The following is a 27152-nucleotide window of genomic DNA, read 5'->3' on the forward strand; positions in this document are numbered from 1 at the left end:
TGCTTTAGTTTCCTTTAGAGGGCTTAATGCGACTTGACAAAGTGAGAATTGTGAGAAATCCTCCTGCTCTCATCGTTTGCCTTCCTTGACATCCGATGCATTTACACCCTCCAGCTCATTTTTCCAGAACAAAGAAGGGGTCAGGTTTTCTGCCAGCCACATTCTTTGCATCTCACTTGTGAACAAGAGCAAATGTGATAATTGCTCCAGCATGGATGAAGAAGGAAGTCGGGAAGCACAGTGAATAGAAACATGACTCAGGAAAACCCAGGCTGCCCCGTGCCAGAACACAGAGGCCGAGTCTCTCTTCTGTAGATTATTCTCTAGTGGTACAACAAAGTTTCCTTCAAGTGCACTCTGAGGATCAAAAGGCTTCATTTGTAAGGGCTTAGGCACAGAAATTTCCCACTTTCCTCACCAATTTGTTTTTTCCCCTCCCTGACGCACTAACTTCCCACATGATCGCTGACTAGGAAAGTGGAAAGAGAGGTCTTGGGAATCCCCAGGGAAGGGAATGATCCTGGTAACATTGCTGTGCAATAGTTATTTCTGCTCTTTCACAATTTTACCTGGTTTAAAGGGCTGATGAAGTTGGGATACAGCTAGAAAACACATTACAGCTTTGTTTTACTATGGAAACTAAATTCACAACCCACTTGGTTCCAGCGCAAGCCAGGGGAGATTACAAACTGAAAATACTGTGGCTGGTTTACAAACACCACCTAAAAAGTAAGTTTCTTACAGCTCAAAGCCACATAAATGAAAATTGTTGTGTAGGCTGCAATGTGGCCCACCCAGACAGGCAGCATTTTTGACTTCCCTATTTTGTGAAGGACACTTTTGCTCTACTTCTGTTTTGCTCCATCTCCTCCAATACAAGCTGCAGCACCCAGAAGTAATTGATGCCGCATAGCAGAATATTTAGGATAGGCCTGCTCTGTTCTCCCTCCATGGAGGTACAGTCTCCAAATTCCTCCTGGGAAGTGTGTTTTAATAGAAAGAGTTGGTGCTGCCCATCCTGAAGCCTTCCTGGAGGCAAGAAGCCAGGTTGTAAGAGCGAACCCCATGGAAGACTTCCAACCTATTCACCCTTTTGGGGATGGTGGCAGCCTGCACAAGCAAGGAGAGCTCCCCAGGCCAGCACTGAAGTGCTACAGGGCTCTGAAGAACAGCTTTTGGGCAAGCCCCTGCTCCCCACAGCTCGCCACCCCACAAAGGGTGAGCAGGAAATGTCTCACACCTTCCCCATTCTGCAGAGCCTCCTTATATTTAGCACCAAGCTTCACATTTCAAACAAAGAATCCAAATTCCTTGAAGACCCAGGAAGTCGTACAAACCTCATTTACTTTGTGGAGTTATGATGTAGAGCAACACGCACACATCAGGCGCATTCTTGCCAAAATGCCATTTATTGCAGTATACCTTTACAGGGCATACAGATAACCGAATGTTGCATCTTTTTTTAGAACTCATATCTCATTTGTACCACTTAAATAACACAGAATGTCATGTTTGTTTCACAAACTGTCAGTTTAGACTACCAAAATATACAGTTTTTCCTTTCCCCCTAGCAAGGTTGTGAGGTACAACTGAAGTTTACCACTTTATCTTCCTGTGCTTTACAAGACTCTTTTCATAGATAAACCTATCAAACAACATTTCTACATTCCTATACAAAGCAAAGAATTACAGCTGAAATTAACACCATCCGGTTGTTGCATTAACCTATAAAAATTCATTCAGTAAAAAAAAAAAAAAAAAAAGACATAATGGACTTTGCAGCTTTACTTATAAACAGCCAGCTACATATATGCACAAGCTTTTCTTGTGCATCAAGAAGAGTTTTGGATCAAAAATTGTTTTTTTCTTGGGTTTGTAGAGAAGGCACCAATTTTAGCTGCGTAGCAGCTCAGGAGTGTTTTATACTTCATTTAAATTACACAGGTTTTTAAGTTTTACTGTTAACCTGCAGCATTTGTACCAACTGTTGCAATATTCTCCAGTATTCTCCAATCGTTCCCTCTGGCTCAACAGCACAAATATTTACATCAGTCGTAAACACTCCTCCACCCCCCATGCCTTCTGCGCTGAGTGATGAGGAACTGAACTTGCAAGAAGCTAGCTGAAGGCAGAGCAGAAGTAAGGCTTGTGCAGAACACCACACTTCTCTTCTCACTTGGTTTTGACGTACCCTGGAGAACTCCAAACCCTGTGAGGTTTCGGTGCCTTGTATCTGGCAACACATTGACCACCAACGGCTTCAGGCATCCAGACTTTCCTCAGGAGGTGCTTCTCAGCCCTTGCTAGTCTGACATCCCTAGAGTTGCTTCTCTCCAAGGTGCAGGAACAGCTTCTGAAGAGAGGCGTTCCGGAATCGCGAGAGTCAAGCACATCAACTCTTGTATGTATTTAAGGCCATCTGCACTTAGCCTTCCTCAGACTTGGATCGGGTGCTGTGTTTCTCTACTCCTTAGCTGCGAAGGTGTGATATGCTGCTTTCTACCTTCCACCCCTGTGTGCCGAGGTCATAGCACTGACCACATTCTGAGACAACCACTGTGAAAAGGGCACAGAGAGCTAGGTGCTACGATGTGCTAGCAGCCACCTGGCGACTCCACAGCAGCACGGGGTCGGAGTATTTACAGCTCGACAGCCAACCCTAGATTCAGCACCTAAGAGGGAATGTCTGAGATAAAAATGCTTAGAAAAATTCACTTCTTGCCTAAGCCTAGAAGGATCAAGAGCACTGGTAGTGGGATAGACCAGTGCTACTGGTAACATGAAGTCCCTACTTAGTTTTGGGGGTTTTGTATTACTACATCCACCAGCTGCTTAGGAGCTGGTTCAGAGTAGGGGATAATGTTATGTGATCTTTTCCAAAATATAAGTTATTTTAAACTATGTGACAGTCATTTGCTTATCCTGCCCCTTGCACCTCCTTTCACTAGAAGTCATGGTCAGCATGATGTTTCACAGGCATTAAGTGCTCCAAACACGGCAGCTAGAAAGAGATCGAGTATTGCAGTGTACCAAACTTCTGCCCAGCGCAGCCATTTGTTACACTTAAAACACATCTAAGAGTTAAATAGGAAGAATCCCTGCTATACAGAATTTGAGCACTGTTAATCATTTATTCTTGCCATCCCTTTCCCTAAATATCAAGAGGTTTGTACATACAGTGCTCCCTTATCTTCTCCCCACCGCCTGCCCCAGCAGTCTTTAGATAAACCAAAGCGAGTTTAGGAACTTGCAGTCCCACTTCTGTTAAAAAAACAAACAAACAAAAAAGTTGTGCAAGAAAGCAGGGAATGTTCAGTGAATCCAGATCTACTTTGTAGTTACAAAAATTTCCAATGGCTAGGTGGTAAGGGCAAATAACCCAATGATCATATGGCTTAAGTTTAATGCAAAGCGCACTAGGAGGTCCATGTGCAGGGAGAGAAGAGTCCAAGAAAGATGGAATAAGAAGTGTCCTGAAGATCAGAGTTTATGCATAGAATTCTTCTTGTTTGTGTGGTTTTTGGTATCCTCCGTTAGACTGTTTTGGTTCATCCAGTGAATAGCTTCCTTCGTCTTTTTTCTTCATTCTGTACAGCATAAATGCAACTAGAAACACTGCGAACACCAAGCCTACCAGTCCTCCAGCAATAACACCTGGAAGGGGGAGAAAACACAAATTACTCTCAGCGCCATGCCAGATAACATCAGTCTGATCCTACGCTTCCAGGTTGTTCCTTAAAGCGTGATCCCTCAATTCATGATTTCCAGAAACGACTTTGTCCTTTTGCCCCCCCAAAACCAGTCATCCTTCCATTACCAAGAGCCTACTCATCCACACGTAAATCTACAGAAATAGATCTCCCACTGGGCCGTGCTGCAAAACCCCATGAATGGAGCAAGGCAGTGCTGTTCAACTCCTGACCCAGGCAGCATGAGAGCAGTTTTACACTAATTTTTGAGTGAAGGAATAGATTTTAACCTAAAATTTCAGATAACTAGCGGTGTCTTTTTGTTATTATCAGAGTAAAATTTGCCCCATTAAGGTTTCAGCAACACAAAACCATGGATCACCACCCTCATTTGAGAAAGCTCTAATGTAAAAGGCTCACTTTCATGCTCCGAGATGTACTTGCAGAACTGCAGCCTCTGCTGCCTGGGAGACTCCTAGGGGAGTCTACTTCTACCAACTAGAAATCCAGAATATCAGGTACCTCCAAGAACTTCTTTCCTGTCCATAATTCCCGAGGCTCCTGCTGCTTTGGCATTCCTCCCAGAGTCAGCCGGCACTTCAGAGTTCTGGGTGGGGACCAAATCCTCATCTTTAATCAAGATGAAGTCTCCCTGTTGGGACACACAAGGCAGGTTATTCATGTTTCTCATCATGGCTGTTACTGGAGATCTTACACAGCTTTTTTTTTTTTTTTTTTCCTCATCTAAAGCCCTCCACCAATATAAGGTATTAAATTGATTGTTGGTTTTGACAAATTACCACCCCTTCTGCAAACCAATGGTACTACCAAGTTACTAGAGCCATCTCCCTGGAAAGTGTGTCAAAGCTACTAGTCCTCACCGGGTCTCCGGAGCCATCTTCAGAAACCTCCTCATGTGTAGGAGCGACATCCTCTGGAGCTGTCGTGGGGGCAGCAGTGATGCCTCCCACCTCGTGATGGATGGTGGAGTCAGTCTGAAGTATGTTTATAGTGTCTGGTGTGTCAGAGCCAGGGGCTTTGGGTTCAAGCTCGTGGACCGTGTCTGAGGCTTCCGAAGGAATTACATGAAGCACCGAAGGAAAGTGAGTAGTGGGGCTTCTCGCTGTTGTAACCACATCGTTTGTTGGTTTCTCATCGGGTGAGCCCAGGATGGGTACTTCATCCTTCACAGCTACAACTGGCTCCACTGTCACCACATTACTCGTTGCAGGGGGAGCTGTTACTTCCTTTTCAGTTCGGCTCTCAGTTCTGGGAAACAGCTGCTCATTGAAATCCATTGGTGTTGCTGGTAGCGAGGAGTTAGTCGGCTCTGCTGGGATTCTCCAGGTGAGAGATGGGTCAGCCAGGGGACCTGCAGAACAAAAAACATTAACCTTGGCCAGCTCAGAGACCTATTAGCAGTTACCTTCTGGACACTAGTCTAAGGGAGGAAGCCCAACCTGCACAGCCAATTTTCATACTAATAGCAGTTCACTTTGCAATTTCTTATCTTTTTCAGTGTAGCAAGGAAAGAACAGAACAACGTGCTATTCAACAACACTTTGTTAGCTGCTTTATAGCACTTGTCTAGCACATGGGAGTCTGTTTGCAGACAGGCTTACAAGGAGGATGTCTGCTATCCAGTACGCTGGCTGCTCAGGGTGCTTAGCTGGCTCTTATGCCATAAGTACCTTTTATGCAACTCTGAGTAGTCACCCATATACACAACACCTTTAGTCACCAATACATTTCATGGTATTATTCATGCAGAATTTCATCTTAAAAAAAAAAAAAAAAAAAATCAAGCCTGTGGTTGGAAGGAAGCAGAAGCACGGTTTAGTTTCCAACAGCTTTGCTCTTTCTGCAGTAGCATCTTGACTTCAATTCAACACTGAACAACAAAGTTGTCTCTCATGCATTTAGTAATCATTCTGACAGACTTTTTCCCCACCCTAAAAACGCTTTATTATGTTTAAAAAAAAAATTTTACGGCCCATGGGAACTTGCACATCTGATGACAGATAAAATTTGTGCTGGATGTATGCTGGCAGGTAGGGGTTTACACACCCTCAAATGGTATCTCCTTCCAGCTCGTGAGAGAGGCCAAACAGCCTTCTTGCAGCCTCTGTGCCCCACAAGTAAAGAATCACTGTGGTTTCATAATATTTTTATGTGGTATCTCACATTAGCAATGACATACCTGCTTCTGCTCCCTTTCAAGTCTCCTACAACTCATTTTCTACTAATTGTTAATATCTAAAGCAATTCAAGATGAATAGATTAGGCTCTTGCTCTGTTCCCAACTCTGATATTCTCGGGCAAAGGGGTGTGATTATTTTCCCCCCTTCCTTTTAGCCAGGATGCTCATCAAGATCTCAGCTGGCACATTCTGGAAGGATCAAGCGCCGGCAGTACAAGTGCTAATAACTCACCTGCACCTGAACCTGAGAAACCATCATCGTCGTCACCAGATGAATCGAGATCTTCAGGAGGAAGGTTCAGATTTGTAGTTTGCTTTAAAGAGGAAGGGAAAAGGTGTGTTATTGATGAGATAACTTAAACTAATCATGCTGCTTGTGCAGCGTCTCCTGTAAGGGCTCATGAAGGTTACATACACTTTCAATGCTCAGAGCATATTGTCTCATCTTTCTTCACTCTGTTCCCCCTTCCCAAAGGAGAAGTTCTGATTAATATCAGAAAGGTCAGCCTTGCTGTTTCCCTTCTCTGTGCTGCTTCCAGGCTGTACTTGCTTTTGGAAAGAGGGAAGTAAGGAATCCATTCAGAGAGCTGCATCTCGGTAGCAGCTGATGCTCAGTCCATCCACAACATAACCATGATGCTGCAAGTTTTGACTGCTCACTTCTTTGCTATCTACCAACCTGCTCAGCTGAGAATTACCACATTGCTTCTAAGGGCGGGGAAAGGAAGAAGGAACAGAAAACTTCGTCTGCTCTGCCTTTTTCAGCCCCATCTGTGTTCAGATATCTGAAACCACAGCATCTAACGAAGTAGAATGAGATTCCCTTTTAATAAATGTCAACACTCATATCAACTCCTGAGACAGAAGCCAGTCTTCCACGTAGGAGAATACAGCCCTCAGCCTCCTACATTTAAGCTTCAAGGAGTACAATAACCAGCAGCCCCATTTCAGTGCTGAAACAAGAGCCCAAATCCCTGTTCTACTGCACCTGTTTGTCATAACACACAATGTTCAAAGCTGTTCAGGATATCCAAAGAAGACAACACTAAAATAAAGCAGTGATTACTTGCTGGCTCCACTTACTGTTCACATCCGTGGACATATTTGACTCTCAGCTCGTGTCTAGCTGCGGGTTTATTTCTGCAGGACTACCATTACCCAACGAGTCATTGCTTCCTATAAATTTCATCTTTCCCCGTCCAACTACATTTGCCATTTTCCAGGATTTTGACTTCTTTCCCATCCTCAAATTGCCCTCACTATTCCTTTCCAGCACTGCCCAATCTGCAAGTTTAGCAGATACTGCATTGCATCACAGAAGCGAGGGCTGTTTCTGATCATGGTTTTATCAGGACCGAAATCTCATTTTATTATGTAAAAAGAGGAACATACATTCTTGCCAGCTTTGCACCAAGCTCAGTGCAGCTCTCTAGCTTGCATTAACCTAGTGTCATTTAGAAAGGAATATAATCATATAGTCACAGAACACTCCGGGTTGAAGGGACCATCTAAAGATCATCCAGTTCCAACCCCCTGCCCTGGGCAGGGACACCTCCCACCAGCCCAGGCAGCCCAAAGCCCCATCCAGCCTGGCCTTGGGCACTGCCAGGGATGGGGCATCCACAGCTTCTCTGGGCAACCCGTGCCACTGCCTCACTGCCCTCAGAAAAAAACATTTCTTACAAATATCTAATCTAAATCTACCCTCTTTTTAGCTTAAAGCCAGTACTTCTTGTCCTGTCACTCCACCCCCTGACAAAGAGTCCTTCCCTAGCTTTCCTACAGCCCCCTTTAGGCACTGGGAGGCCGCTGTGAGGTCTCCCTGGGGCCTTCTCTTCAGGCTGAACAACCCCAAATCCCTCAGCCTGGCTTCAGAGGAGAGGTGCTGCAGCCCTCTGATCATCCTTGGGGCCCTCCTCTGGACTCACTCTAATACTTCCACATCCTTCTTGTGCTGGGAGCCCCAGAGCTGAACGCAGGCTCCAGGTGAGGTCTCACAAGGGCAGAGCAGAGGGGGACAATCACCTCCCTCGCCCTGCTGGCCACACTGCTTTTGATGCAGCCCAGGATATGGTTGGCTTTGTGGGCTGCAAGTGCACATTGCTGGCTCATGTTGAGCTTCTCATCAACCACCATCCCCACGTCCTTCTCCTCAGGGCTGCTCTCAATCCATTCTCCACCCAGCCTGTGTTTGTATTGGGATTGTGCCGGCCCAGATGCAGGGCCTTGTACTAGGCCCTGTTGACCCTCATGAGGCTCACACAGCCCCACCTCTCAGGCCTGTCCAGGTCCCCCTGGATGCCATCCCTTCCCTCCAGCATGTCAACCACACCACACAGCTTGGTGTCATCAGCAAAAGTGCTGGGGGTGCACTCGATCCCACTGCCCATGTCACCAACAAAGATGTCAAACAGCTCCAGTCCCAGCTCCTGAGGAACACCACTCACTATTGGGTCTACACCTACAGCAAGACTATTTTCATCCTAGGAAGGAGTTCACTCCGTTGCTTTGTCTGACGGATCATACCACTGCTGGCTTTCTCACTGTCAGCTTCATTACCTATATGGCTGTATTTACCTTTTTTTTTTTTTTTTTTTTTAAGATACCAGATTTATCCAATTTTCTCTTCCTTCCTTTATACTTTATCCATTCTACACATTTCCATAGAACAGTTTGTTTCCAAAGTGGTTAACCAGCCCATTAGATGTTTAAAAGGCTTGACTTTTCTGAACACAAAAGTATGCAGTGGATCACTAAACAATTAAACCTTTTTTTAAGCAGCCTTCTTTGGTTGTCACTTGCCTTCTCTACTGGAGAAAAAAATAAAATCTTTAGGCTTCTAAAATATCTCTAGAGTAATTCCTAAGAAGAAACTGTCCTGCAATCTTATGCTTAGCTGCACGTCATGAGGTGATTTGGATTTTTAGATTTGTCCCTGCTTGTTTGCACTGTGCTCATGCACTCACCCATGGAAACTAGGTCAGGTAAGTACTTCCCGAACGCTTTCCTTCTCGTGTCCAGGACCAGTGACTCACCCGAGCGCTATCAGAAGTGCAGTGAGATCTGAGCACGTTGGTGCCAAAAGAACAGGGAAAGACTTCGGCTTCCCAAATTCTGCTCCCTTGAGCTTCCTTTCCAGTAAGTTCACAAGTGAAACCAGACTTCAGACACTGCCCCACTGGTGTGGTCGGGGGACCTGGGGGGCACTTTTCTCCCTCTTTTCTTCCATCAGCAGCACCAAGCACAGCCCTCTGTTCTTGATTTTTCCCAAGAATCAAGAACACTCAGTTTCTGAGTTTTCACTCAGTTTTTCCTCCCCATGGAAAGATGCTGCCTTGAAGCTTTTAGCAGCCCCTCCAGGTTTTCACTGAAGACCAAGACTGCCAACACAGTTTACAACCAGACACCACACTCCTTTACCCAGGATCAAGATTAACTTCCCTCCCAATGTGAATGCAGGATTTCCAAGAACACCTGTGCAGATTTGATGGTCCGCAGACCACAGTGGAAAGGATCAGACTGTCAGGAAATTAAACAGCAGATGTTGATCTTTACTACTGAACCAGCACCCCTTCCCCTTTTGGTGTCAAGGGGTGAAAGAAGCATGGCATGACTGAGCACCTTCCTTTTTATCCCAGTATGTTCAGCAAGCCTAGCCTGCCATTCCCCCTCACACCTGAGTTTCCAGCCTCCTCTCAGGCTGAGGCATGTCCTGCTTCTCCATAGCCTTTGCCACATACCTGCTGGAAGACTACTTGGGTTTCTGCATCTCATCAGGAATAACTGGGTACCTCTCGGAGAGGAAGGGCAAGCATGGCACAGCACAAACATCTGCAGGGCTGTGCTGTGCCACTGTGCATGCATCCAGTTTCACTACATGTGCATTAAGGAACATTTGCCTAATTTCTGTAAGTGGACAGTTACACAAAGACCGCCCTTCTTGCTCCCTAGACTTCGGCAGGAGGGGAAAGGCAGTGAGTAACCTTTCCTTGTGACACAACACACCGTGAGCACTGCTGAAAGGTCATTACTGCTGTAATGATCAGCTGCTGAAGGATTTCAGGCACGGCAAGGTTAACAGAAGACACTGACTCAGGACAGCATCGGAAGAGATTGATCTAATTTGGGTTTAGATAAAGAAACCTCATGGTCAAGGCTTTTCCATGACCTTTTGCTGAAGATGAGTTTCACCAATGGGAAAGGTTTTGATAAGTCAGGAGGATTAGGGCTGCAGAACACAGCTTGAATCTCCAGGTTGTGCCATCACGCGTAGGAGCTGGAAATAAATTCCAGCTTCGAGCGAGATTGCCCTACCGACAATTTTGTATCACTTTAGCTACTGTCAACGTGCTTTCAGAAATCACTTCCATCATCATCCAGTTTAATTTCCAGGCCCTTGGGACTATTTAGGGACCATTCACATTATAATTGATTCCAGAGAAATTGGATGAACACAGCTAAGTTCAGGCTGTGGATCCTTTAAGGCCATATCTCTGATAGCATCCTGTATATTCTAGTCAAAAAGCTGACAGTTTTGATATTGCGCTTACAACACGTTGCTTTTTTATGATTTGATTTAGATAGCATCCTTTTTTTTTTTTTAAGCAACCTACACAACTGATAGGAAATATTTGCCTAGCCCAGGAAAAACCCTTTGCAGTTTGGTGATGCCAAAGGCGGCTGCATCACGCGAAGGGTAAACATTTTCACAGCATTTTTGGCAGCACTGACCAGGTCCTGGTAAGCAGCGGGGACCTCCTTCCCCCAGTAACAAAGCCGCTTGTCTGGGGGAAACCCTCGGGAAACTGTTCTGCTCTCGCTGAGCCCTGCATTGTTACAGAACAATGGTTATTCAGCTCTGCTGGGACAACCAGAAAGCTGCTCGGTGGCATCTTCCATTTAATCAAGAACGGGCCAGACTTTCACAACTCATTAGCAAAATTATTGGCTCCAGAAGTCTGACACAGACTTTTTTTTTTTTTTTTTAAACGCATCATTTCTAGCCATTCTTCAGCGTTCGTCTTGATCCCAGCCTTGACACACGACTCTTTTTGTGCTGCCGTGGAGTTCCCCCCCTGCTTGAGCCCAGATCTCAAGTCCTGCTCCACGCTGAAGGGGAGATTTACAGTTTATTGATCCCACCCCGCCCAAACTGGGAACCGCATTTCTTTAATTTGAAGTCATGGTGTATGTAAAAGGAAGCAGCTCATTTCAAACTGCTCTTTGAGGTTAAGCAAAAACATGGGCTTTGCCACAAGCTCCTACAAGCCCTAAACTAGATTAAGGATGATTTGTATCCCACTCTTATTAATCCTAGTTAGGGATCAGCCTCTTACAGCAGCGTCAGAAACACTTGAAATCCTCCTTTATCTGAATAATGCTGTTAAATTTGCACGTTTGTTTCTCCAAGTGGTAAATCCTCCCTATTCAGCTGAATGAGCTCTCCCACCCGAATCGCCTCCCTCAGCATCCTGCAGGATCCTTCCAGCTTTAGGGGAAGCAAAGCCAAGGACTTGCTCTGTTGTATAAAGAGACTTACACGAATAAGACAAGCATTTGCTTTCTAGTTTGCCTGCCACATATTACACTGAAGCATGAACGACTTGCACAAGGATTTAGAACAGCCCTAAAATAAAGCCAAATGGAAAGTTGTTTGTTTTTTTTCTATACACTGAAGAGCAGAGCTAGTCCAACAGACCTGCTATCTGAGGCAGAGCAGCGTAAAGCGCTCCTAACCTCAAAATATTTATATTAGTGTGTGGGAAGACAAAACCTCCTGCTGAAAGAAATTTTAGCTTTGTTAAACCTTGATATTCTCAAGTTAATAAACCCACACACGATTAACTCCAGTCCCAGCTGTCCATGGTCTTCAGACAGCTTAAGAAAAGCAATCTTTCCTTAGGAAAAAAAAAAAAAAAAAGAAAAAAGAACAGCAGAGCCACCAGCTTCCTCACCTATCCCCCCTCTGCCTGCAGGCTGCTAGCACTGTCAGCCACACACACCTTCAGTTTGAACAGGCAGACTTAAAACCTGGAGGAGCTGAAAGAACTGATGCTTTTATGTGACAAGTCAGCAGCGATGCTTGTGTGCAGGTCTGACCCGCCAGCAGCAGTGAGGCACCACCGCTCGCAGCTTGTTTGGTGGCCCCACAGGTTAATGAAGTAGCTCTCTTCCCAGAAGAGCCAAAGAAGCAGCTTTCCAGCGGGGGTCAAAGAGCAGAAAGACAGCTACAAACTGTCCCACCAGCAGCCCGCAGATTGCACAGCAGGATTATTTTTTAATCCCCAGCTAGTCTTCTGATCAAGGCTGTTCAAAGCACTACCACTACCTGCCCTCCCTATTTCGGGCAGTTTCGTTCCCCTTTGCTCCAAAGAGCTTCTGCCATGCCCCAGCAGGCTTCAGCATCCCCAGCGCTTCACATATCAGCTTGTATCAACTGGAGCAAGGCTGGCACCTGGCTCCCGGGGGCTCCTTCCACAGGTCAGGCAGCTGCCAAGGTGACCACGAAGGAAGCTCCTTTGCTCTGCGAAGTGAGCACTGCAACAGCAGCACGAGTACGCCACTTAATCCAGCTGCTTCTCCATCTGATCTCCATTTGTATCTGGAAAACCATTGCCAAGTAAGCTCTTACTGACCTCCTCTTCTGTTTTTGGCTGGTGCCTCAAGAGGAGGACCATGTCTGAGGGATCCTTAGATGGATGCGAGCACAGCTGCTTTTCTTTGAAGCACAAAGCAGCTGATCATCAGCCGTCACCTCCGGGCAACTGGCTCTGCAGGCAGTGAAACGCCTTCCAACACTGACTCAAAAAGAGGATGAGGGCTTTCAGGATCTATTCCACCATGAGCAGAACCGGTTCTAAGAACTGCCCATTGTCTGCTAGGCTTTGATTTGCTTTTTTATTTGTGAAGTTTTATGGCCACAGCTGTAAGAGCATACTGTGACCCTCTGAGCAGTGCCGTGGCCAAGAAGAAGAGCACCCAGAGCTTGCCCTTTCGTAGGCAATGGGATTACAGCTTGGGGCTGAGGGCACTGTCTACGTAGCTACTCCATGTGCATCACAGCTACGGTCCTAAGAGTTAATCAGGTGAGACTCTGGAATTACCACGCTGCAGTCCAGTCAGCATTACACTTTCTCCGTACTGTGACAAGGCAACTTTTTAAATTAAGCAGGGCTGAAACACAGCAATCACCACGCCAAGAGTGAAAAGGAGATGTCCTGTCACCTTCAGCTGGGCTTTCACGTCCTGTACTTCAGGCTGTTCGCCCCAGTGCCTCCCCCCGAGCATGTCACTTCATGCTCCCTGGACATAGCTCTTCACGCAGTCTCACGGTGAACCAGATCAGGGAACTGGTCTGGTTAAAAGAAAAAAAAAAAAAAAAAAAAAAAAGAAAAAAGAAAGCCAACACCGTCATGCAAAGAATTTTCCAGCAGGACCAGTTCTCCAGACCTGCTCGGTGCATGAATGCCCAAGTGTTTGTATTGGCGCAGGGGCACAGCGCGGCAGCCAGGGCTGCTGAAGCAGCTCCTCCTGAATCCCAGCCCGGGCTCCTGGGATGCTGACACACATCCACCTCCCCTGCGGCAGGGGGGGCAGCAAAATACCCCGCCACCACCGACGTGCATTATGGAAATGCGCACCGCCACCCTCAGCCTGCAACCATGCAAAGCAGAGGCTGACTCAAAGGGCCACGCAGGTCCACACACACAGCAAGGAGAGAGGCTGTGGGGAGACTTCTCTCCTGGTTGGTGACGGATAAAGTTGGTCCGTACGTCTCACAACAGCACTTTTAAGACATCCCTGACCTAAACACAGCTCCTTAGTCACAGCAGCCAAGGTTGGATGGATGCCACAGTCAGGGAAGTAGCAGCACTGCTTTCATCTCAGGCCACCTGAGCTTAACGAGACATCCAGGGCAACTTCAGTTTTGCACTGGACAGGGAGTGCATTGCACGTCCTTCAGAAGACAGGGCTGAGCAATGCCAGGCCAGCTGGAGTCCCACAGGGCTACAGACTCTGCAGCTGGCAAGTTTGTGGCTGCACACCACTCATGGCATCAGCGATAACACACCACATGTTCTCTCTCTTAACCAGCTCCCCTAAAAGCCCAGGGAGTCCTTCGGCAGTACGGAGATGCTCAGTTAGATCCTGTGCTCCTGCTTATCCACCTGGATGGGGGACAGGGGTGGGCTGTCAGGATACAGCCCAAGGAGTCCCAGAGCCAGGCACCTTTTGTCTCCCACGTTCAAGGCAGCCTGCGTTGGAAGACGCAGCCTAATGAGGAGCTCTCTCTTCCCTGCAGCTAATCTCATGGGAAGCAGTCAGTTCAGTTTTATGCTAGAACTGCTCTTCTTTAAAGAGCCTTTGCTGCAGCTCTTTAGCATACTTGATGGTTCAGTCATTCATTTCTTCAGATAGCAAAGGAAAGCCACAGCCGATGCATAATCTCAAAGAGCTGTGCCAAGGAGGTGCAGCAAAACGAGGCCAGGCAGCCAACAGCACCAGTTCGTCCCGGGGAATTGCTTGCAAACTATTTCAGCTGGCTTGAGAGACGAGCAGTGAGCTGTGTCAGCTGGGACTGGACAACACTAACTTGCCTAAAAACCCTTCAATTTAAAGTCACCAGCACTTCTTAGCTTCCAGTGTAGAAGAAAACAGTGGGGAAGGCTGAGTTTTGCAGCACCAGCCAGTTTGGAAAAGCACAGACCAAAATTAGCTTAGTTCAGGCAAAGCCAGTGGTGGGCTGCCACTCCCAGAAACCCCAAGAAAGTAAAAATTGCAAGGTGTGTGTATCCTGCAGGTCATAGGACATCTCTATGAACTACAAACCCATCCACTAAAGGACTCCAGCAGCCCACAACTCACTACCTATACATGCCAGTAACCACAGCGCAGGCAGACATCACCCTCCTGATGCGAAAATCAGCAGGGACAGGAGCTAAGCAAGGCTCCCGATATGCCTTCACCCCCCTGCAGCACCACAGCCACGTGCCCTTTGGCTACCACGTCCTGCAGCTCGGCCAGCTCACCAGCACGGTGCCTGCAGCACATGCAGCCCCTGCCACAGGGTTCAGGCAGGGCTTGAGCAACTCCCCTCAGGCCAGTCAGCAGCAGCCACGGCCACTTCAAGGGAGACTGAACTTTGTAGTGTCGCCCTCCAACACATATGTACACACTGACCTTAGGTCTTGAACAGCAGACCCAGTGAAACCAGCCCCTGCTGTCAGCTACCTGTTCCCATCCATGCGCATCTGTGGCCACAAACAGCCTGGCTTGCAGCTGGGTATGAATTCCTTTCCTCATCCTATATCCAGCCACCCACTCCTCCTGTGCTACAGGGTCAGCAGTGAGGCCTGTCACCAGAGCGAAAATCCCAATAAAGCAGATCAATTAGCATTGCAGATCGTCCCTCAGACCCAGCCCTGAACCACATCTTGGCTGCAGCAGGCAAAGCATCACCAGCAGGTCAGGAGAGGTGATCCTGCCCCTCTACTCAGCCCTGGTGAGGCCACACCTGGAGCAGTGTGTCCAGTTCTGGAAAGGCTGAGAGAGCTTTTCAGCCTGGAGGAGGGAAGGCTGGGGGGATCTTATCAGTGTCTGTCAGTCCCTGAAGGGGGGTGCAAAGAGGCTGGAGCCAGGTTCTGTTTGGTGGTGCCCTGTGCCAGGACAAGAGGCAATGGGCACAAACTGGAACACAGGAGGTTCCCTCTGAGCAGGAGGAAACACTTTCTTTATATGAGGGTGACCGAGCACTGGCACTGGTTGCCTAGGGGCTGTGGGGTCTCCTCCTTGGAGACCTTCAAAAGCTGCCTGGATGTGGTCCTGGGCACCCTGCTCTGAATGTCTGCTGGAGCAAGGGTTGAACCAGATGAGCTTCAGAGGTCCCTGCCAACCTCAGCCATTCTGTCATTCTGTGATTCACCAGTCCCAGGGCTGTAAAGCAACAAGTGTCTCCAATCATCCCATTTGAGGCTGTCTTCTTCCAGTAGGCCCGCGAGCTCGAACTGGTCAGTGTGCAGCTGGAGGCCACGCGCCAGAACACCGACAGGATCAGACCTGCGTGCTCCTGCTGCTCTGGCCATCACTGCAGAATGGGAGCCTGCAGCACCAACGCCAGGACACAGGAGACACTTCAGTCCCAGAGGAACACAGCTTGATCTTTTCATCTTCAGCCATTTGGCTCAGGAAGCTCCAGCTCAGAAACTGGAGACATGTCTATAGGAAATTTTGGTGTGCTCTGGAGTATCTCAGGTCTTCAGGTTAGGCTGGTGGCACGCTGAGTCACTGATGCCACTCAGCAGCACCTGGAAAACACGCATGTGCCTCTGGTCCCAGGGAAGCTTGCTTCCTGGAGGCCACACAACTGGTGGAACCCATTTCATGAGCCCCACACCAACCTTCGTGTGATCAGCATGCGCAAGGCCAGAGCTCTGTGGGTGCTCTGACCCAAGCAGATGTGATCCCAGGAGGCAGAAGTGCCCCCCACCACGCTATGCAGTATTCTGGGAGGGAAGGAGATGCTCTGCCTCACCACAGGAAGAGAAGCCAAGATGCAGCCTGCAATGCCTTCGTCCTCCAGGAATTGTTATCAGGCAAGAGAGAATGCAACAGCCTTTGGTATCTAGGCACAAGGCTAGGAGAAGACCCAGGTTCTTATCTTAATCCTGGGAGTTTCCCTCTCCTCCTTGAACTCCAGCAACTACCTAGTGCGAGATATGCCAAGGAGCCAGGAGACAAAGCTGTAAGATCTTCCTGAAGGTTCACAGAAGCTTTTTCACTGCATTAGTGACACGCATTCAGGCCCTAATTTGAGCAAAGTGCTGTAATACTACGCTTATTCAGTGAAATCCAAGTTCCAGATAAGAAAATCCAGGTGTATCATCAAACTAAGGGTTCACTGGCGGTTACTTCTGGCTCCCAGCAGCTAGCAAGGTGTTTTAACCTCAGCAGAATGCTGAGCTTGCAACCCTGAAGGTATCAGAGAATGACCGAGATCTGAAGGGACCTCCGGGAGTCACCTGGCTCAGTGCCCTGTGCTCCAGCAGGGACACTGACACCAGGTCACCAAAGGTACCAAAGGTCTTAGCTAAAGGAGGTTAGCTGATAAACTTAGTAAGGCTACTTAGATCTACTAACAGTTAGCTTTAAAACAACACAAAATGCTGATAGGATATTCTGATTAAAGTTACAGTGGAGCCACCCAGACTTAAGATTTTTGTATGGAGATATATCCTACAGCAACTCCCTATGCACAAAACAAAAATTACTACCCACAGACACTTCAGGGGCAGATACACCTGCCAGCTTTAAGGCCAGCTGCTGCCAAACTCTGCCTCAGCTTTCCAGTTGATTTGCCTGTAGTTGACCCTAGAGGACATGCACAAAGTCTTTCGTGACAACCAGCCTGAGGCTCAACAATCCAGGGCCTTCTTGACTGCTCCACATTTGCTCCAGAAGAAGAAATGATGAAGCCTCCGAAGCTTGTTAACCAACTTTTTCCTAACAATCTCTATTCTCCATACCACATCCCAAACATTTTCTGCCTTTAAGTGATGTCTTTCGACAAAAATCTCGTCCTCAGCTCCTCAGTTCCAGCACCGTCCCTCCCCCAGCACATCCCACTGAGGGCTCGACTGATCAGGGAGCTGGAAGTACCCCAAAAAAGCACCCAAAACAAGCGGCCTGGCTTGCACAGACAGCAGCCCCACATCCGTGTCAGATGGCAGGACCAGTCACACCCCACAGCCTGTGCCCTTCCTGCTGTTATCTGCCAGGCTGCTGCAGGAGGCAGCGACTATTTGCAAGGGCGCTGCAGCAGCTGATGTGGCTCGGGCAACAAAATGAGCCAACAGCTGGCATGCAGCAGCTCCCTTCGGGTTGGTCACGCTCACTACAGCCAGGCTCTAGTTCGTTCTGAGGAGCTCCGTGCTGCTCAGCAGGACTCACGCCGGCCAGATGTGAGTCTGTTTGGAGGGAACTTGTGAGTCTCCATCAGCAGCCAGTTGCTGGACTCAGGAAAAGCATGCAAGCAGCTTTAGATTTCATTTTTGATCCAACTGGGTGTGATTTTTGCATCTTGGCAGGTCTTACTCTACCACTGCATGGTTAAGTTTACTCTTTGCACTTGCTTCCATGCCCCACCATTTCCAGTTTTAATTAAATCAGCGTAAATGTGAGGGAATTACATCTTCCCCTAGGTCAGGAGGCGTGCCATCGGGTCTGTTTTATCCACAGCACCTCATAGCATTGACTAAGTCTAGATGGTTTATAATGCAGAAATCACCCCTGCCAAACAGATGCAGTTACACGAGCATGGCTGAGCTGTGCATGAAAGGACCCAACATCTCCACCAGATGCAGCAGCCACATCTCAGGTGGGGAACACCCTGCTCCCCCATCCCAAAAGGGGCTTCCAGCTTCACCCCATCCCAAGATCCCTCTCAAAGAGGGGCTTTCAGCCTCACCCCTTCCTTCCACACAGCCCTAGTAGCTCCTGAACACTGGTGCCCATGCTGAAGGAAAGCAGCAGGTAAGTCCTTCAGGGACTGCTTGCCTCCTTGGAAGAAAGAGCAGCAGTGACTTGGTGACAAAAGTCAAACGATGGCTGTGGGCACAGAGGCCCACATCTCATTCACCTATTCCAAAACTGCTCAACCTGCATGAATTCCCCACCCCAGGGAAATAGGCAGTCCCACAACCACCAGAGCACACAGTGAGTGGTCTACCCACAGTAAGCGGTGCGGAGCTCAAGCTCTTGGCACGACTCTCGTGGTCTCGGAGCATTGCTAACCCTGCCCGTCAGACAAAGCTCTGACAGCAGCTGCTTGCTGCTACCCCCGGTTACAGTTAAATTATGCAACACCTGGATGAGGTTATGGAAGCTGGCTGGGGTGCTTCCAAGCTGAGTCACGAGGGTGTAGAGGTACCATTTCAAAGCTGGAGCATCGAGTGAAATCCTCCCATCAGAAACCGTTTTCAAATCCTGCTGCTGCAATTGCGCTCCAATTACCCAGATTTACTCACCTCAGAAATGAGCACTGGAGGTTTTTTTTTTTTTTTTTTTTTTGAGTAAACACCTAGTGGGTTAGGATTAATCCACTCTGATCTAGAGTGGCTCAGTTAAACCACTTGGTACCACATCTGTAGAAGGGAGCCCTGAGCAAGGCAGGACAAATCACAGAGCTTGCCTTTGATCCAAGTCTCACTATACGAGATAGCAGCTTCAGCTACCTCATGCCGTCGTGTCTGGGCCTACAGCTGGTTCTCCTGCCCTCCCCATGGCCTTGCTTCAGTGCAGTCACCGTGTCACTAGAGGAGGTTTGAGTTTAGGGGGAAATGCTACCACATTTGTGGGGGCTGCACTCCTTCTGACTCTTATGGGCCGCTAAGACTCACCAAGTCATGATTTGGACACCTTTTAATTTTGCACATCTGAATTGTAAAGGGAAAAGAGATCACTAATGCCACCTCTGATGGACTGTCCACCATCAAGACAAATCATTAAGACAGCAACACAAGCTATTAAGCTGCGAGACAAGGTAAAGTGCTGCAGTACTGAATTAGTCCTAGCACAACGTCCCGTAGGTCGGGCAAGGAGTATCCTCAGAATAGCTAGATGCTACGTAACAGCATATCCAACTAATCCTAAAGACACTGCTCAAACATCACCAAGTTGAAGACATTTCATACAGGAATAAGCTCCTGGGTCTACTCGATGACCACAAACTCTAGCCAAGGCCTCTAAACAAAGAAGAACACACCGTGCCGAAGGACCACCCTTATGGGCTAATTCCACAAGGACAGGCTGAATCGCTGGCACACACCAGCACCATCACAGCCACACTGCTTTGCTGTTTCGTATTAATTCACCCTGCAGCCCTCAGCTGGTTGATTCCATGGGATTTTCATACAGCTGTAGTTGCTCATCCTTCTGATGCATCCAAGAGGTTCAGTACTCACCGAGAGAGCCGTGATATCCTATTAAGGGCTTTCACTTTCTTTTACTGTGTGCAGCACTTTTCACAATTTCATAATATCCTGGGCCTCTTGCCAGAGGCCCACCGGCTACATCCATACTAGTAAATTAAACAACATCAGGGAACATCCCCGGGCACTGGAACACAATCTACACCATCAAATTATTAGAACGATCCCAGGCAGCCGTGAGCCTTGCCAACTGGTATGCCCCCAAATGATGTATGGGAACACTCCTCTGGATGCAGAACGGAGCAGGGGGGAGGCACTGAGGGACGGGTGAGAAAATAAGGTTTGCTGTACGACTGGGACTCCGGAATTGAAGTTGGCCATGGGACAGAGCTGTTTCCAGCCCATTTAACTTACAGGAACAAGTAAATACGGAGTCATTTTTTACCCCCTTTGGCTGCATGCTGGGGAGGAGGGGGCACACGGCACATTCAGCACTTCAGGGCTGCGATCACATCTCCCAGCTTCCGCAGCAAGAAGCTCGCCACCATTCCTCAGCCGTGACTGCTGAGGAGCCTTTTACAAGTTATTTAGAGATGCTTCAGAGCGGGGCCGATGCCGCTGGAGGATTAAGCTCACAGCGTTCCTGTTCAGGGCCATGAGTCAGTTGATGTAAGTGCCCGATAGCAGAGCACTCCTTTGCCACTGCCCAGACATGCCAGAGTCAGCCTCTTTTGTTAGGCGCTTTGTTCGCTGATGGGAAAGTAGTCACGATCTAGATGATTCCTCCGTTAGGACAGAAAGAGATTTAGAAGTCAAAGCTGCCTAGCTGCAGGCTGTTAGGCAAGTTTCGATGCAAGCCTCGCTACCACTTTTCCACTGCACGTAGGTGCCACTTACACCCCGGTAGAGCCAGTGAGGTGGACAAATCTCATTTGGCCATCAGATCTGCCAGTGCGAGAGTCTTTATTACAGTTTCATAAGCACAGAGCACAGCAGGAGAGTGAAAAATACCACTTACATTACTGTTTGTATCAGACATGAACTCAAGCAAGCTTTGTAGTTGCTCTGGTTTGGACTCCTACTCTTCTTACGCCTCAACTTCTTGACCAAAGAAGGTTTGGGCTTTACTAATAAAGCTATCTGTTAGCTGGTCAATGGGATAGCACGTCCTGTCTCCTGCAGAGATACTCCTACCCCAGGAGGACATTTTGGTAGACACAGGCTGCCCTGAGCTCCTGTGCTTGTGCAGAGAGCAGGCACACAAGCCTCCCAGATCACTCGTCCCGGGTTCAAGGTTTACAGCCTCCAAACCCTGCTGCGAGCTGGGCAACAGACCTCACAAGATGCGGAGACCTCTGCGTGTGTGTTTCTCCACTCTACTGGTCCCAAAAGCATACAAAAAGGCATCGATAAGGTCCTGTTTTGGGACAGGGGAGAGCCAGGCAGTCTTTTCCTACAACACCGTAGCTGCCAGACCTGTGTGCTCCCATGCAACAGCTCCCTACCGACACAGCCACAGCAGCACCGCCACGACATGGAGCTTCACAAAGGAGCTCATCTGGAAATTGTTAGGCTAATCACTGCTTGCTCTCCAGATGGCAGACTGGCTCCACTCTCCCCTGCCCACCTCCGGCTTCAATATCCAGTCTGCTCTTCTAGCAATCCCTAGATGCAAGGGGCTGGATGGGAGTGGCTGTACCACGTTTACTGACACCAACATTAGAAACTAATTAGAAGAGTTTTCCTGTGTTCAGCACGGGGCAGTCATGCTCTGCCCAGAAAGCGTTTGTCGCTCTGTCCTTACAACGGGAACGGAGTTCAGGTTTCCCTCCAATTAAGAGGCAACGAGCTCCTCATTGTGTGGCAAGGACAGACAAAAGAGCAACCCCCTCTGGAGCTATGGCAGTGAATGCACGGGTGGTAGACACAGGGCACCCCAAGGACTGCCTACAGCCCAGCAACAGGACTGCCAGCCTCTGCTTCCACGGCACACAAGGCACCGCCATTACCACTCAGGAGGTACTGTAAAGTTACGGTGTGGAGGTGGCAAGAGCCACCATGAAAGGCAAGATACCCTGAGTATTTTTGGCAGGCACGTCCCCATCTTACATCTCTGCCTTCGATTTAGTCAGGAGTTACTCTGCAACAGCAATCCTGAAGAGCTTTCAGGTATCAGAAGGACCCTGAACGCTAGGAAACAAAATGAATGGACATTAAAACAAATAATATTGCAAAAGTAAGGGCTGTGGAGAAGAGAGAGCTCTGCCAGGGAGCAGGGCAGTATGATGCGCACATGAAGCAGCAAGAGAGCTTCAACTGATCAAAACCCAAGAGTTTCCAACTCAAAACCTCACAGGAGCGCCATGACTTGCACCATCTCCATGACTCAGTTGGAGCTGCAGTGACTCAACAGGAAGCTCCATCACCAGCCCCGTCCAAGCGCCACTAGCACACTGGTTCCCATCCAGCTCAGCAGGCCTCACAGGTGAGACTGGTCTCAGCGGTGCGATGCAAACATCACAGCCCGGCGTGGCAAGGAGCCCAAGCTAACAGATTCTGTTGGACCTGTGCCGGTTCCACAAGACCTAGAACGTCAACTGCAGCCAAGCGCTGCTTGAGAAACTGCGAGGTTGGGAAACCACCACATTAGCAGATGTTGCTCCACAAGGGCTGCTTGTAGGAGGTCCGAATGTTATCTCACCTTGAGGTGAGGCTTCACAGTGCAGGAACTTCTCCACTAGCACCTCCACAGCTGAAAGTGCACTATCCCAGGTTTCTAGCCAGGCCAGATAAAGCTCATTTCTGCGGTACGCCAAGAGCCTAGCAGAGCAGTGGTTCAAACGGGGCATGCTACTCAACTCGTAACTTTGGGACCTGATAAGAAAACTGATGCTCAGCACCAAGCTCCAAAGGAGACAGCATGTGATCCTGGCCTTCAGAGTGTCTCCTTCTCAGCTCAGAGGATAAATGAACCCGTAAGAAATACCAGAGCTCCTTGTACTGCTGGTCAGAACATCTTCCTCTTTGCAAATTCACCGCCTGTATCAAAGCCTAGGGAGTAACAAAGGTGCCCCACTTCTAATCCACCAATAAACAGCATCTTAGGATACTAAAATGCTCTAATCCCCCCAAAAAGCTCACAGTTCCTTCTCCCTCTAAAAAGATACATGTATGTATGTTTCTGCTCCCATTTCCCACGTCAGAGCACTGATACAGAAGCCAGCTCTACTCCAGCAGAGCCAGGCTGGGCTATTGTTCAGAGGCACTGATCCTGTTGCACCAGAACAGGAGAGAGCTGTTGTTCTAGCTGAAAGCTGATGTTTCCCACTGCTTTGCTAGCTCTCTTGGCACAGGAACAGCGGCGGCCTAGACCATTTGTTTATGGATTGGGTTAGCAGGGAAGTTTCACAAATAGGAGCAGCGCTTTCAGGTACATCGCTCCCAGATTAAGGAACTAACACGAAGGTGTCTGTGCTCCCCTTACGGTCAGGATGAGATCCCATCAGCTGAGCCCAGACAAAGCCATTCACCTCGGAGCAGACATGCAGGAGCTGGTCAGATAACCAGTCTCTTTGGCTGACTGATTACATTGTTGTGACTACAATAAGAGCTTGGGCACCTAGTGCACACGTAGACACCTACGCTGAGGTGTCTTAACATCAGCTGATCATTGTCCCGAGGGCCATGTGCCACTTGAAGTATCCTACGTTTCAGCAAGCAATCAGGGTCTTGCTGTCCTGAAGTTCTGTACTAAGAGCTCTGTGTTAATAACGAGGAGATCTAAGATAAAACTGTATTGCTTCAGTAGTTTCATCACTGACATTACCCCTTCAGGAAAGAATCATGGAATGGCTTGGGTTGGAAGGGACCCCAAAGACCATCCAGTTCCAACCCCTGCCACGGGCAGGGACACCACCCACTAGACCAGGTTGCCCAGGGCCTCACCCAACCTGGCCTTGAACACTTCCAGAGATGAGGAAAGAGGTCATGTCTTCTCTCCCAAAAAACTCCCTCCTCTATCTACTCCTATAGCTGGCCCCACTAAAACCCCAGCTCCCTAGGTGCCAGGTGACACGCACATTGGTGCAGTGCCCCTCTCAGATGCATTATTATGGTCCTCAGACACAAGAGCCACATCAAACAAGGTTAGGACAAGGCGCTACCACACAGGCCACCTGGAGACATCTACCCACTAGCAATGCAAAACACATACTTAAAATGGACCAATTTTGCTGCTAAAACAGCAGCCTACATTTCAGGTTAGTGCACTCGCTTAATTTTAGAAGGCTTACAGGTTTCTCGCACTTGCTGCAACTTGTCTCGGGTTGTTAGAGAGGATTGTTTGGTTTCCAGAAGTTTCAGAGTGCTGCCATTAGAAGTGTTAGCTCTTCTAGCCACTTAAAACTGCCAGAAACCTGGAACAAAAGGCTAGAAACTCGCAGCGGAGCCCCCTTCCCCAGCACAAACCGTAGCTTACCGCTCTCTGCTCTCATCGGAGCTGACTCACTCTTTTCAGGGAGGGAGCCACCAGCAAGCGAGGCTCAGAAGAAGTGCTGTTTGCAGTACTTGATAAATAATGTGACGCCGTTCTGTAGGTACTTCTACAGAAGAAAGTGTTTCCTTCTTATCCACTGCCTACATGTTTAATAAGCAAGCCGGGCTACCTAATTTCTTCTAATTAGTTTGCATTCAGATAGCAATGACATCACCCTTGGAAAAAGGGTTCTGCCTGCCCTGCTAAGCTTGCGTTAACCACCAGCACGCACCCACACCAGGTGAAACAACTGAAACCCCGTTCTCCTCAAGGTGCAGGCTGGATTGTCCACTGTCCTCCTCCACGCTCAGCTGGCTTTGCGGCAGGGTTATATCCCACAGAAACATCCCTTTGGGACAACAACCACGCTAATCCATTAAGATACATCAGCCTTCTTATTTCAAGAAATTCAATGCCCCCATCGTTTCAAAGAGGAATTTTAATCTCATATGGGATGTTTGAGTAGCAAAGTGTTATCTTGAGGAAGGAAAGGAACCCACAACTATTCATGCTCTTAAGAGTGCTCTGAAAGAAAACAGCTATCATTTGGCCACTTTCTTGCTCCTGCTGCTTAGTTAAGTCCTGCAGCAACAGCCAAGGGTCAATCCATGTGCCAGAGGCAGTGGGACACCCTCCTATAACCAACCACCAGGAGCCCAGCACACCCACGCCAGCACCCTTAACACCATGACCTGCCACATGCAAAGGGCTGCGTAAGGTCACTCTGCTTTCTCCACTCAACACCAAGCACAGCCACTTGATGCTAAAGCCTAATTGCTCCAGCTGGGTGGGAAAGGCAGCCTCATCTGTGTCACTGACATTTCGACATGGGAAGGCGGCCACGTGATGCCCAGGAGGGAACCAGCCCCAGCGCTGAGTCACTACCGAGAGCCCCGAGAACTCCTCTGTTGCTCACCAGGACCTCCCTCAACCTGAAGCATCAGCCAGGCCGTCTCCCCACGCACAGGAAAACTCCAGACGAGCATTCACTGCATGCCTTTACCATTTCTAATAAGAAACATTTATCACTGGGTAATTTTATCCAAAGGCGCTGCAGAGGCTGCAAGTAAACTGCAGTTTTTCCACGTTATTCATTAGCAAGCTCGTTCAGAAGTGACGAGCAGAGCCCTCTCCCCATGAGGCAGGGCTGATTACGCTCACGTGCTTGTCATTTTTGGCCACCTCACGGACTAACTACTCACTACCATGTGTGCTAGCCGGCTGGATGGATGGATGGCCACATCTATGGGCAGAGCTCACAGGCAGGACGGCATAGCAAAACCGCAGGTATTTTGAGCGGCCTCGGTCCTGCTGTGCACTTTGTTCTGCCACTCCTTATCCAGCTACCGCTGCAGATCGTCTCCAGACCAGTTTCAAACCAATTACACCTTTTCTGAACGAAATAAAATAAAAAGGGGAAGCGTGCTTTGATTCGCATGCTCCTGCCCACGCGAAGCCTCAGGTTCTCCTTGCTCCCCGCTGCTCAGCGGGGCTGAGGGCTCCCAAACGATGCATGCGAGCACCTGGGAAGCAAGCACCCTTCATGGTGCGAGGAAAGGGTGGCTGTGTGCCCCTCGGGGGGTGCCAAGCAGTGCTCCCACCCCTCACAAACCACCCGGAGAGCTCCCACACGAGGAGCCGAGGTTGCTGCGGCCGGAGCCCCGCCGGGCAGCGCCGGGCCAGCCGTCCTCTCCTCTAGTCGCGGATGACATCTGGCGGTTGCTGCTGCGGCAGGGAGCCGGGGCTTTCCGAGGCTGCAGCCCCACCGGGCCTCCTCCCCCCCGAGCTGCCCGCGGCACGGAGCCCCTCCTGGAGCTCCGGAGTTGGGAGGAAGAGCACAGCGAGCCGGGGACGGCCCCAGGAGGCTCCGGACCCCCAGCAGAACACCGCCACCCGCTGCCCGGGCCAGAAAGAGGTCCGCAAAGGGACCTCCCAAGCCACAAAGAGCCCGATGCGAGGCTCACCCCCAGCCCCGAGAGACCAAGGGGGGAGCCAGCGGGTGGCCGCGGCGTGCTCGGAGCCTCGCAGCGGGGCGGAGCCGCCGGCAGGTCGGGAGCAGCAGCAGCAGCAGCAGCGGGGCTGCTTTGAATTAAGGCTCCCGCCAGCACAAAAGGCCATTGAATCCCCTCCCAAAGCACCAGCCCGGCCCGGCCGGCCGAGGCAGCGCCCCCCAGCCCCGCAGCCCCCCGCCGCCGGGCTCACCGGGAGGGCAGCAGCGTGCAGGCAGAGCGCCAGCAGCCACACGGCCGCCGCGCCGATCATCATTCCTCCTCGGGCTCGGCACTGCCCTTTCCTCTCGGAGTACGCTCGAAGAAAGACCTGCCGGTTTTCACTCTTCAATATTTTTCTTTTTTTTTTTTTTTTTTTTTCCTCTTCCTTCTTTTCTCTCCTCTCACCCTCCCTTCCCCAGCCGCTCTCGTGCTCTCTCTGCGGCGGTGAGGAGTTGAACTCTGTCTTTTAATGAACCCACTGCAACAACCTTCACCTTACGGCCACCCCCCGGCCGGCTCCGCCTCCCCTCAGCTCCCCTCCCCTCGGCTCCCCGCGCCGGCCCCAGCCCAGCCCAGCCCAGCCCAGCCCTGCCCCGGCCCGGCTCGGCCCGGCCCGGCCCGGCCCGGCCCTGCCCGCCCCCGCGCTACCTGCGCCGCCAGCCCCCGGCCGCCCTCCGCCGGTCCCCCCCCAAGCCCGGAGCCTCCGCTCCCCTCGCATCGCCCTTCCCCGATTTCCTCCGCCGCCGCCGTGCTTCCTTCCTCCTGGCTAAAAATAAGGAGAAGTTTGAAAGCCCTCCCTTCCCTTCCCGCGGT

The 27152-nt window shown here is 49.5% G+C and overlaps 1 protein-coding gene across 1 annotated transcript; it reads right to left on the reverse strand.

The window, feature by feature from the left end:
- Positions 1 to 1439: 1439 nt before the first annotated feature.
- Positions 1440 to 26832, reverse strand: SDC1 (syndecan 1). The gene is made up of 5 exons (XM_084283273.1): positions 26551 to 26832; positions 6122 to 6203; positions 4571 to 5061; positions 4212 to 4341; positions 1440 to 3654 (listed from the first exon to the last, which is right to left on the reverse strand). Exons 1-5 carry the CDS (start codon positions 26611 to 26613, stop codon positions 3488 to 3490), a joined length of 933 nt encoding a protein of 310 aa, XP_084139399.1. The 5' UTR covers positions 26614 to 26832; the 3' UTR covers positions 1440 to 3487.
- Positions 26833 to 27152: the final 320 nt, after the last annotated feature.

This window comes from Netta rufina (assembly GCF_964035555.1).
Source record: "Netta rufina genome assembly, chromosome: 3".
Taxonomy (NCBI): domain Eukaryota; kingdom Metazoa; phylum Chordata; class Aves; order Anseriformes; family Anatidae; genus Netta; species Netta rufina.